This window comes from Perognathus longimembris, chromosome 2 (assembly GCF_023159225.1).
Source record: "Perognathus longimembris pacificus isolate PPM17 chromosome 2, ASM2315922v1, whole genome shotgun sequence".
NCBI lineage: Eukaryota > Metazoa > Chordata > Mammalia > Rodentia > Heteromyidae > Perognathus > Perognathus longimembris.
In genome coordinates this window covers 23,108,736-23,121,202 of record NC_063162.1, presented here as the reverse complement: position 1 = coordinate 23,121,202, position 12,467 = coordinate 23,108,736, and the positions used below count along the sequence as shown (strand labels likewise).

The 12,467-nt window shown below is 41.6% G+C and overlaps 1 protein-coding gene across 2 annotated transcripts in view; it reads right to left on the bottom strand.

Annotated features, from left to right (window-relative positions):
• Chuk (component of inhibitor of nuclear factor kappa B kinase complex) overlaps positions 1-11,166 on the bottom strand; it is a 36,391-nt gene extending 25,225 nt beyond the window's left edge. Inside the window, exons 1-5 of one of the 2 annotated variants that reach the window (XM_048338480.1) lie at positions 10,987-11,166; positions 5,913-6,007; positions 3,522-3,636; positions 2,329-2,398; positions 1,255-1,343 (exon numbers count right to left, since the gene is read on the bottom strand). In XM_048338480.1, the coding sequence (XP_048194437.1) occupies positions 1,255-1,343; positions 2,329-2,398; positions 3,522-3,636; positions 5,913-6,007; positions 10,987-11,091 (474 nt within the window). In that variant the 5' untranslated portion in view covers positions 11,092-11,166. The remainder of the gene's footprint in view (positions 1-1,254; positions 1,344-2,328; positions 2,399-3,521; positions 3,637-5,912; positions 6,008-10,986) is intronic. The other variant, XM_048338479.1, reaches the window with a different exon arrangement.
• Between the last annotated feature and the right edge of the window lie 1,301 nt (positions 11,167-12,467).

Genomic DNA, 12,467 nt, shown 5'->3' with positions numbered 1-12,467 from the left:
AAAGGAATACTTTTTAAGAGTCAATTCACAATTTCTGGCTCTTCTCAGGATGATTCATTTAGGAACCTAAGAAACCAAAGTTTTAATTAAACACAAAACTTAGGATTTGGGGTAAGAAGGAGGATGAGTTTGGAAAATATCCACACTGCTTTTTCTTAAACCAACGCAGACTCAGCATGTATGTGCTTTGGATGTGCTTTAAAATAGTATGGGTTAACAAATTATTTACTCACTGCCTACTATCTCTGCTAGATTTGGTGGTAGAAAACAGGCATGAGGAAGACATGTGCAGTTCCTTCTCTAAGAGAGCCACTTTGGCAAAAGAGGCAAAAAAAAAAAAAAAAAGGCTAAACAAGCAAACATAAAACCCAAAACCAAAAATTGCTGGATGCTGTGACTCACGACTGTAATCCTAGCTACTCAGGAGGCTGAGATCTAAGTATCATAGTTCAAAGTCAGCCCAGGCAGGAACGTCTGGAGACTTTAATTAGAGACTCTTTTTTTTTTTGCCAGTCCTGGGCCTTGGACTCAGGGCCTGAGTGCTATTCCTGGCTTCTTTTTGCTTAAGGCTAGTACTCTGCCACTTGAGTCACAGTGCCACTTCTGGCCCTTTTCTATATATGTGGTGCTGGGGAAATCGAACCCAGGGCTTCATGTATACGAGGCTAGCACTCTTGCCACTAGGCCATATTCCCAGCCTAATTAGAGACTCTTATCTCCAATTAACCACGTGGAAATCAAAAGCAGAGCTATGGCTCAAAGTGGTAGAGAGCTAGCCTTGAGCAAAAGAGCCCAAAGACAGCAGCCAGGCCCTGAGATGAAGCCCCACAGCTGACAAAAAAACAAACAAACAACAAAAAACCATAATCTTAATTACTCAGGATGCAGATCTGAGGATCATGGTTAAACCCAGCTTGACAGGAAAGTTCTTTAGACTCTTATCTCCAATTAATCACCAAAAAACTAGAAGTGAAGCTAATTCTCAAGTGGCAGAGCACTAGCCTAAAAGGCTCAAGGACAGTGTCTATTACTCTACACACACACACACACACACACACACACACACACACACACACACAAACAAACATTAAAAAAAAACCAAAATACTATACTCCAGCATGAGAACTGAAACAGAAAATGATGGAAGAATTATGGATGCACAGCAGGGACAAAAACTCAAAGACTGACCATATCAGGGAGCCTGTATGCAATTGGCTGGGCATGGGCATGGGCCATTCTATATGTTTTACCTACCTTTCCACCAACATCCTGAAGAACGATATTTTCAGGTTTTAGATCTCGATGTATGATTTTGTTTTCATGCAAATATCTAATTCCAGATCCTAAATAAAATTCAAAATATATTTTGAAATAATGGAAAACAATGAGTTGAAAAATTATCTTACATTTTGTACTGATCTGTTCTGATGGTCAAATTTATATGGACCATTATACCTGCATAACTAATATTGCAGTAGCTGAGAAAATACAGTAACATTAAACAAATACTGAAGAATCCTATGTTCATTTAACTTACTAGAATTAACATTCAAGAAAATAAAACAACCAATTGGAAAAAAATCCCTAAAACTTTGGTGGTTTTTTTCTTCTCACCTAAATTACTTTCTTCAATTAGACTTGAGCTCCTAAAAAATGAAAAGCAACACCAAAATATAATGGGTTTTAGCTAGTTCTAAGGGCCTATGCAATGGTTATTGTAACTATTTTTCAGTAGTAATTCTGATAAGCAGAGACTTTTACCTTAAGAGTTGGTATCAGGACCTAGTCTCCAAAACAAGCAATTACACTGTCAAAAAATTACTTTGTCATTTGGGAGTGATGACTAAAACTGAAAAACATTTTACACCATTGATCAGCAACTAGAACAACTATTAGGTAAAGAAGGACTCTTAATCAAAACCAAAGAATAAAAAAAGGAAGTATAATAGTTTTAATTTAGTATCAACTGCACTGGACTTTTATAATTTCCTATGTTAAAAATCTCCATGTGTTGTATATTTAAACAACTCTCAGTCTCCATGCAGTATACAGTATGTTTTATGGACTAAAGGGGCATTAAATTACAGTGGTGGGCTGGAAATATGGACTAGTGGTAAAGTGCTCGCCTTGTATACATGAAGCCCTGGGTTTGATTCCTTAGCACCACATATATAGAAAAAGCCGGAAGTGGCGCTGGGGCTGAAGTGGTAGAGTGCTAGCCTTAAGCAAAAAGAAGCCAGGGACAGTGTTCATGCCCTGAGTTCAAGCCCCAGGACTAGCAAAAAACAAAACAAAAATTACAGTGGTATTTTAATATTGATTACATACCTACATCACTCAGTAAAGAAAGTATCTGGCTTTCTTTAAGTCCACAACAATTTTCTGGTTTGTTGAGGAGCTAAATTTGGGGGGGAGAAAAGAAGTTAAAAACTGTGTACTGCAAACTGCTGGGCATTAATAGCATACATACTAATCATTACAATGTAAAAGAACATTAAAATGAAAAAATAACTGATGATAAATAAATAACTGATGAGATACTGAGGTGTGGTAATCCCAGCATTCAGGGAAGCTAAAGCAGAAGGATCCAAGGTCCAAGTGGCTCAGATCTGTAATCTCAACTTCTTAGGAGGTAGAGATTGAGAAGATGGTGGTTCAGGGCCAGCTCTGGCAAGAAAATTCACAAGACCCTATGACCCTATCTCAACAGAAACGCTGGGCATGGTGGTACACACCTGCCTTCCCAGCTGTGGAAGGAAATACAAATAGAAGACTTATAGTCCAGATCAGCCCAGGGGGCGGGGGGAAGCAAGACCTGATCCCAAAAAGGACTAGAGGTGTGGATCAAGCAGTAGAGTACCTACCAAGTAATAAGAAAGCCCCAAGTTCATACACACACATGAAAGAAGGAAGGGAGGAAGGGAGGGAGGAAGGAAAGGAGGGAGGGAGGGAGGGAAAAGAGAGAAAGAAAGGAGGAAAATAAAATAAAGGAAAGGAAGAAAGAAAAAAGAAATCATCAAATCCATACTGAGGATGTTTTGTGTAATGTCACAACAAACTCATAGTAAAGGTCAGGGGTAGAAGTATTTGAAATTGGAAATGGTTGAAACATCACACACAAACACACACATATGTCCATATGGACACATTTAAAATGAGATCAGAAAGAGTGTAATAAAAAAGACAGCATTTTTGATGTTTTGGTGATAATCCTATCTTGGAAACAAAAATGCTCATGCTATATTAAGGGCCAATAAATAAAGATCTTTCTGTCCTTCTGCAATAGCCAGATAGTAAATACTTGAGGCTCTACAACTCATATGTCTCTGTCACTGCTACTCAGCTATGAAAGAGAGCAGCCATGAGCATGGACTGTACTCCAACAAAACTTGGTTGCAAGATACTAGCCGGCCACACTTCTCTGACTCTTATCCTAGGTCTAGTTTAGCATATTGTGTATGTTTCAAACACTACTAAGGTTTGTGATTTACTAGCTCATCATCTCAGAATATCTGCACTACCTTCCGGAGATCTCCTCCAGAGCAGTATTCCATTGCAAGAAGAGGCACATCATTAATCAAAAAGTTCAATTCCTCAGGAACATCACAGGCTTTCACAACATTGGCGTGGTTCAACCTAACAAGAAGGGAAAACTTTATTAAAAATTTTTCCAGGAAGTTTGAAATGATAGCTAAACTGAGAGGGATGGTGGTTGAGATGAGGAAGAAAGACTGGTGTTTTATAAAATTGTAAATTATGACTTGTATAAATAAAAGTAATTTAAAAAGAAAATGCACAAAATACCACCATTACATTTCTATGTGCCAAAGAGTACTTTACATATATTAACTTGTCACAATCCTAATACAAGTAGATTTATTAATAGCATCATCACACAGGAGAAAATGGAAGCATAAATTAAGTAACATATGACTGAACAGTAAGGAATTCAATAAAGACTCAACTATGATAATACTGCCTCTCCTGTAGTCACTTACAATGTCACCCAGAAGTGAACACTAATAAACTATGGGCATATTTTTTCCAGGTTTTAATCTGTGTGTAAACATAATTGTTTGGTACGTACTTAATATGCTTTCTTTTAGTAGCTCTTCTTTTATTTTTTTATTTTGGTTTTTATTTTTTTGGCCAGTCCTAGGCCTCAGCACTGTACCTGGCTTCTTTTTGCTCAAGGTTAGCACTGCCACTTGTTCCACAGCACCACTTCTGGTCTTTTTTTTTTTTTTCTATATATGTGGTGTTGAGGAATCGAACCCAGGGCTTCATGTATACGAGGCAAACACTCTACAACTAGGCCATATTCCCAGCCCCTTTTTCTTTCTTTCTTTCTTTTTTTTCTTTTTTAGCAATAATCCATCACCATCATCCTCATGAGGCAACGAATCCATAAACTAGAATAGGTTCCCATGTCCCAGGGACTAAAGAAATGTCTCCATATGGAGGACCAGGGGAATTATTGTGCTTTCTTGATGATTCTGCCACTAAGTGAATTTGAGAGCTATAGAAAGAGAGTTGGGCACAGCACTACAGTCAGAGCATTCATTTCAAATCCAGACTCTACCAGCTATTAACTACCAGTATGAGTGTCACCTTCCTCATTTACAAAATAATACCCAAACACAAGGCTGTGACTACTAGAGAAATGATTTCTAAGACATACTACTGATGGACAAAGGATCTGTGAAAATTTAAAATATGTCTACTTCTACCTTTCATGAGATTAATTGTATTCTCCTTGAGTACTTAGTGACTCATATCTAAGAAACAGAAGGCAAGGGAAAAAAATGAAGTGTGACTTCCAAGCCAATTTCATGAGAGATATATCACCTTGCATTTTTTTCTTACACAGACCCACTTGCTCTGGGGAAGCTCATGCCATGTCATTTAGGTAATCATGCCTTCCTGGGGAGAGGCCCACATAGTGAGGAGCTGATGTCTCTAGCCACAGCCACATAAGTGAACCTGAAAGCTAAAACTGTAGTCCCAGTCAAGCCTTTAGATAACTGTGGCTTCAGTCAATATTCTGAGATGTCTGAAGGCTAGAATCATACAGCTACCTCACTCCAAATCCCTAAGCTACAGAAACTAAAGGTTTATAGTTTTAAGCCACTGGACTTGGGGATAATTTTCTACAAAATAACAGATACACTAACAGAAGCAGGTGCAGAAGAAATAAGAACAGTAATGATTCCCACACAAATTATATAGCTGACCAATATCCAAAAGAAATTCTGCCTTTAGAAGGTCAAGTTTCCTAATACTTAGCTAACTTTTTTTTTTTTTTTTTGACCATTCCTGGGCCGTGAACTCAGGGCCTGAGCACTGTCCCTGGCTTCTTTTTTTTTTTGCTCAAGGCCACTTGAACCACAGCGCCTACTTCTGGCCATTTTCTGTATATGTGGTGCTGAGGAATCAAACCCAGGGCCTCATGTATACGAGGCAAGCACTCTTGCCACTAGGCCATATTCCCAGCCCCCTTAGCTAACTTTTTTAACTAAGCTTTCTTAATCATATTATTTGAAATAGAATACATATGTTTATTACAGAAAATATGTTCCCCAAAAGATCCTGAGAAAAATAGATTCCTGGCCTCTTTCTCTGTGGCAACAACTGATTAGCTGTAAAAGTGAGGAGATGTGGGGCTGGGGATATAGCCTAGTGGCAAGAGTGCCTGCCTTGGATACACGAGGCCCTAGGTTCGATTCCCCAGCACCACATACACAGAAAACGGCCAGAAGCGGCGCTGTGGCTCAAGTGGCAGAGTGCTAGCCTTGAGCAGGAAGAAGCCAGGGACAGTGCTCAGGCCCTGAGTCCAAGGCCCAGGACTGGCCAAAAAAAAAAAAAAAAAAAAAAAAAAAAGTGAGGAGATGTAAGTTATCAAGTCCACTTACTTCTTCATGATCTGGATTTCATGGCACCACCGCTCTCTGTTTTTAGTGCTTAGCTCTAGACGACAAGATTTAATTGCTATTTTGAGATCAAGTTCCTGTTAAAACAAAATCAACAAGAAATGTAAAGAAATAATATTCTTGCATATATTTTTTTTGTAATCAAAAGAAATGCCAAACCAGGGAAATAATACTGTGTCTGTGTGTGTGTGTGTGTGTGTGTGTGTGTGTGTGTGTGTGTGTTGGTCTCAAGGTTTGAACTCAAGATCTGGGTGCTGACCCTGTGATTTCTTTTGCTCAAGGCTAGTGCTCTACCCCTCAGGTTATAACTCCACTTGCAGCTTTTTGGTACTTAATTGGGGGGTAACAGTATTACAGACTTTCTTGCTCAGGATGACTTCAAACCCCAAACATCAGATCTCAGCCTCCCATGTAGCAGGATTATAGGCATAATCCACTAGTACCCAGTTAACAATATTCTTTTTAGTTTTATTAATTAAGCATTACCCATAGCTCTTTTAAAAAATATATTATAAAGGTAATACACAGCGGGGTTACAGTCACATAGGTAAAGTCATAGTATATTTCTTTCTGAACAGTTTATCCCCTCCTTCATTTTCACCTTTTCTGCCCCACCATGAATCCCCTCACCCCAAGTTGTAAAGCTCATTTCCAACATAGTGTCTGGTGAGTGTCACTGTTACATTGGTTCAACTTTTGTCCTGCCATTTCTCTGATCCTCATTCCCTTCCCCAAATCAGATAAACTTACATATAAGACAAAGGGTGCAGAAATAAAAAACAGTAACAACAGGGAGCAAAAACCACAGCTCGTGGGCTGGGAATGTGGCCTAGTGGCAAGAGCGCTTGCCTCATATACATGAAGCCCTCAGTTCGATTCCCCAGCACCACATATACAGAAAATGGCCAGAAGTGGCGATGCGGCTCAAGTGGCAGAGTGCTAGCCTTGAGCAAAAAGAAGCCAGGGACAGTGCTCAGGCCCTGAGTCCAAGGCCCAGGACTGGCAAAAAAGAAAAAAAAGAAAAAAAAGAAAAACCACAGCTCTCTTGGGCCAACAATTTGGTTAAATAAACCGTAAGACTATTAAATCAATGCATTAAAATTAACAAACCAGGCACTTATGCAAAAAGTCACTGAAGTTAATCTTATAACAGGTCTCACCAGAATACCATCTTACACATAGTGCTAGAAAAATATAAAATTTTGTCTCCCCGAGAATCCCTTTCTGTAAATTCAGTCAAGACAACAAAAGAGGGGCTGGGGATATGGCCTAGTGGCAAGAGTGCCTGCCTCATATACATGAGGCCCTGGGTTCGATTCCCCAGCACCACATATACAGAAAACGGCCAGAAGCGGCGCTGTGGCTCAAGTGGCAGAGTACTAGCCTTGAGCAAAAAGAAGCCAGGGACAGTGCTCAGGCCCTGAGTCCAAGGCCCAGGACTGGCAAAAAAAAAAAAAAAAAAAAGACAACAAAAGACCCAACTGCCAGCATAACTAAAACGAAAAGTAGACTTCAGAACATTACATTTGCATCTCAAATAACATGGAAAAAAAATCCTAAGAAGGACTGTACTTCTGTTTGTGGTATTTATAAAATGAACCTAACTATGATATGAACCTTGACTATGATATTTCAGGCTAATTCTGACAAAATTTAAAACCATCCAATTCATATTACAGGAAATAGCTACACATCGTATTCTGGCAAAACTAATGTGCCTTTCTTTTCTCTTCCCTTCTCCTCTCCTCTCCTTCCCTTTCCCTTTCCTTTTTTCTCTTCTTCCATTCCTCTTTTCTTTTTTTTAAGTGCAAGGCTCAAACCTAAATTATCAAGGATGCACTCTATCAGTGAAACTCTATACCCATTCTTCAAAGTACTCCATGGTATTAGTTTTTCCAAACATTCTTGGAGAAGTGATAAATACTCTAATACCTAGAAAGTTCTTTAGTTACTCTGTTATGGTTTCTATCACTTTGTAAATACTTGTACTATTGAGTATTATATTGTTTGCTTACTTTTGTTTGTTCTGTTTGTTTCTTCTGAAAAAGGGGTCTCCCTATGCAACGTAGACTAATCATGTGTAGCCCAGGCGGGCCTCAATTGAGACCTGGTGAGTGCTAGGATTTCAAGAATAAAGCACCACAGCTTGATATGCTTTGGACTGTATGTCCATCTCTTTCAATATGTTTGAAATCTCCGTTAGAGCAGAGAATACAGTTCTTGTTGCTGGAACACCATTAGCACACAGTATAACAATTAACTGTACAACAATCCCCTGCCTTTTCTGCTTCCTCGTTGTGTCCTGAGAGATGTAGAGATTAGTTTGGGACAAGGCTTCAAAACAAAACATGAGCATAAAGTAAAACATTAGCATAAAGTAAAAGCTATAAATGCAACCACAAAGTTAAGTTTGGAAAAAGAAAACTACCCTGTTCTCAAGTCTTCTTATAGATTATTCCTTCTGTCCTTAGTACAAACATAGTTGTCAAATGTTCCAGTTTGGAGGAAGAGCCCTCTGATCAATTGGAAAGTTCCTAAGAAATTTCTAAGATTTCAGTGGACCCCCAAATCTCTTCTATTTAGGAATGAATTCAACTCGGGGAAAACAAAGGAAGGGATGACATTATCTAAAAAAGAACTATACTCATTACCTGACTTATGAAACGGAAACACCTCTGTACACCTTAATAATAACAATAAAATTATATATTTTTTATTTTTTAAGTAATGAATTCCATGGAGACAAAAACTAGATAGAATGGGCCAGGTACCGGTGGTTCACCTCTATTATAGGAGTAATGGGATTATTCTACTCAGGATAAGATCTGAGGATAGCAGTTCAAAGCCAACCAGGCAGGAAAAGTTGGTAAGCCTTTTATCTCCAATTAACCAAGGAGGTGGGGGGAAAGCTGAAGTGGAGCTGTGGCTCAAGTTGTAGAACTCTATAGCCTTGCGCACAAAAGCTCAGGGACTGCACACAGGCCCTGAGTTCAAATCCCAACATATGGGGCTGGGAATATGGCCTAGTGGCAAGAGTGCTTGCCTCCTATACATGAAGCCCTGGGTTCAATTCCCCAGCACCATTTATAGAGAAAATCGCCAGAAGTGGCGCTGTGGTACAAGTGGCAGAGTGCTAGCCTTGAGCAAAAAGACCACAGGGACAGTGCTCAGGCCCAGAGTTCAAGGCCCACGACAGACGGACAGAAGGAAGGAAGGAAGGAAGGAAGGGAGGGAGGGAGGGAGGGAGGGAGGGAGGGAGGGAGGGAGGGAGGGAGGAAGGAAGGAAGGAAGGAAGGAAGGAAGGAAGGAAGGAAGGAAGGAAGGAAGGAAGGATCCCAACACACACGAAAAAGCCAAGTGCTACTGTGAGGGGCTGGGGAGAAGGGGAAATGAAGAGCTGTCTAATGGGAACAGAGTATCCGTCTGGGAAGATGAAAAACTTTTGGTGATGATGGCAATGATGGCTTCATACCAGTGTTGCTGCGCTTAATGTTACTGAACTATATTAAATATTATTAAAATGCTAAATGTTATGTATTATTTTGTCACAATAAAGAGAAGCGATAAATGCATCCATCCTCAACTAAGGACCAAGGGAAACAGCCACAAAATAATGCTAGCATACATACTTTTTCTCTTATGAGAAGGGTGACAGGAAGGTTTAGATGCCATAGGCAACATTAGAACACTTAGTTCTTTTTTTATTTTTCTATGTGTATGTGCCCTCTGATGATATATTTATTACTATTTACTATTACAATGCTTTATGTCTTAGTCCTTCACTTTCCATTCTCTCCCTTTCTTCCCTGCCTCTAAGATTTCCTCCTATTACCTACCTAGAAACCTGCTTCACAGTTTTCTTAGTTCTACTAGTGGCATTTGCTCTTCTGATTGCACTACAAACATGTCTTCTCTCCCAAAATAGATTTCTATCTCCCCTCTCTTCTACGCTGTTATGAGCTCTGCACTCACACCATTGTCCTTAAAACAGCTACTTACAGTTTCTCTTTCTGGATTCAATTCTCTATTCACAAGCCAAGTATAAGTATTTCCGTAAAGCTTAACTTAATGCTCATCTTGTCCCATAGGTTTTTCTAATAAAACTTAGCTAGAAGATATTTTCTTTTCTAAAGCCAGTCTTTGACAAGGAGGATTATAACACCCAGAGGACAACAGTAGGAGCTTTCCCAGGCCTACTACTGAACTTAGCTTTACACATATTACTGTAATTTAACTCTCGAGCAGCCCCAGGATGTCTAAACATTGTAAGTAATACTGCAGGAGTTAGTAGGTCAGGCTCTATTCAACTAAAATGTCCTCCGGAAAAGCATGAAACCTAATGGCCAGGCACTAAGTTGTGCGGATGTTCATCTGAGCATCCTCCGTCGTAGTCCCCCCCCCCTACTCCCCGCCCCCGCCAAAGGGTTCATACTTTTAATTGGTGCATCGAAAGTCACGTGACTCAAACATGCTTAACTGCTGTTACAATGGTTAAGCGTTCTCCACTGAAGCTGATTTCCTTCGTGTGCTGGGAGCTGTCTTCCACGGAACCAAATGCCCCTCTCCTTCCCCTCCGACTTCCAATCTACCGTCTTCCCTCTGAAGCCACGATCGGCAAGCGGGTCACCCTCACAGCTGCCCGGAATACACCCTCAAACCCCACAGTCTACCAAGGCTCACCTTCCCCGTCTACAGACACGCCCGACAGTAGCTAGCCTACCCTCCCGCCCTATTTTTGTCACTCATTCATGCTCACACTTAGGCAGTCGGCGCGCGTCCAGACACCACACTCACAGAGACACACGCACTGCCACACTCGCGAAACCGTTGCTCACGTCTTGACACTCATAACCAAGTTCTCCCTGACAGCTTGAGCTCACCACACTGGCTCAGGACCCCAGGACAAGGCTCCCAGGCACAGTACACACACGCACGCACAACACGCACGCCACACACGCACACTGGCCCACAAACACGTCCCGAGAACTCACCGACAGTCTCCCACCCACTGACAGCCCGGCGTTCCACCGCCGCGCCCTCCGGCGCCACGCCTCACCTTGTGCTGGTACAGACAGACGTTCCCGAAGCCACCGGTGCCAAGCCTCTCCCGCATCTCCCAGGGCCCGCCCGCGCCCGGCCGCAGCCCCGGGGGCCGCTCCATGGGGCGGGAGGGCTAACGGCCTCAGGCTCCGCCGCTGTTCCAAGGCCGGTTCCGGGGCCGCCGAGACTCGCGCGTCTTTCTTCTCGCGAGATGTTTGCGTCACTTCCGGTGGCGGCCTCAGAAAGAGCTCCGCCCCCCTGTAAGCAGGTGCGCCCGGATTCCCGGCTGGTGAAGAGAAGTGGTGGGGGTGGGGGGGGAACGGGCCAGAAGGTTTTCTCTTCGCCCTCTTTCGTGCCTTGAGTATTTTCCTGTCTCCGAGAACCTACATATGCTTTTCCTAGTTTTGAAAAAGAAGCTCTCTCCAAATCCGACATTCCCTTCCAGTCACGTTCCAGACCAGTCTCCTCTCCACCGGTTTGCATTCAGATCCTTCCTGTCCATTCTCCAACCCTGGACCCGCGGAGTCCACAGAGGCCAAAGCCACCAGTGATTTAGGTAGTGCGGGATCCAAAGACTTGTTAAGAATCCAACACTAATAAGTTCTTTGAATGCATTTCTTCTTACATTCTTCTTTCTTCTTACCTGTTCCAGAAACTTTATTTTAGATCTTCCTGTCTACAAATCCAAACAGCTCTAGGATATAACATTGTTCCGCCGGGGGGCGGATGTTCTTTCAGACGTTAGGAACTTCCCTAAATTCCTCAAGTAACGGCTGTCAGTCTTGCAGATGTGGGTTTGCCAAGACTGACCGAAGAGCCATTTCCAAGGGCTGCTCCAAAGGCTGCAAGGTAAGCTTGGGGAATGTGGCAGCTTGGGGAATGATCCAGCTCCTGGCTCTCCAGGCACCTAGGAATCTCAGTTACACAAAGTAGATGGAGTAATAATCAAAATATCAAATATGTCAATGCAACCAAAACGACAGTGCTGCACAATGTAGTCAGTATTGTGGGTCATTAAAAATGTGGGTTTATGGAAGATGCCGGTTTCCATTGTGTTGTTTCCATATGAGTATTAGACTTAGAGGTAATGGCAAATGAGCCTTTGAGAACTCATCACTTACACCTGAGAAGACTGCACAGAATATGGCGGTACTGATCATCCTAGCAGTATAAATTCCTCTCTTTCGTTGTTATATACCTTCAGAAAGAATGTTGAGGACCCTAGTAGAGGCGGTGACAATTGGGCTGACCTCTCTATTGGCTAACTTTGCAGAAACCAGATTGGTTCCCATAGTTCATTTTGAACACTTCCATTCTTTTTTCTTTTAAATTGCTGGAATGGCTGGCCTCCGTCTTCATAATTTTCAGGTTTGAAAGCCTCAAATTTTTCATATGTAAAATGGGGATAATTCACAAAGATTTTGGGGGGGGGGGTTATGTGAAATTGTTAGAGCTTTAAGTGCCTAATATACAGGAAGGTTTTTTTTTTTCTCTCTC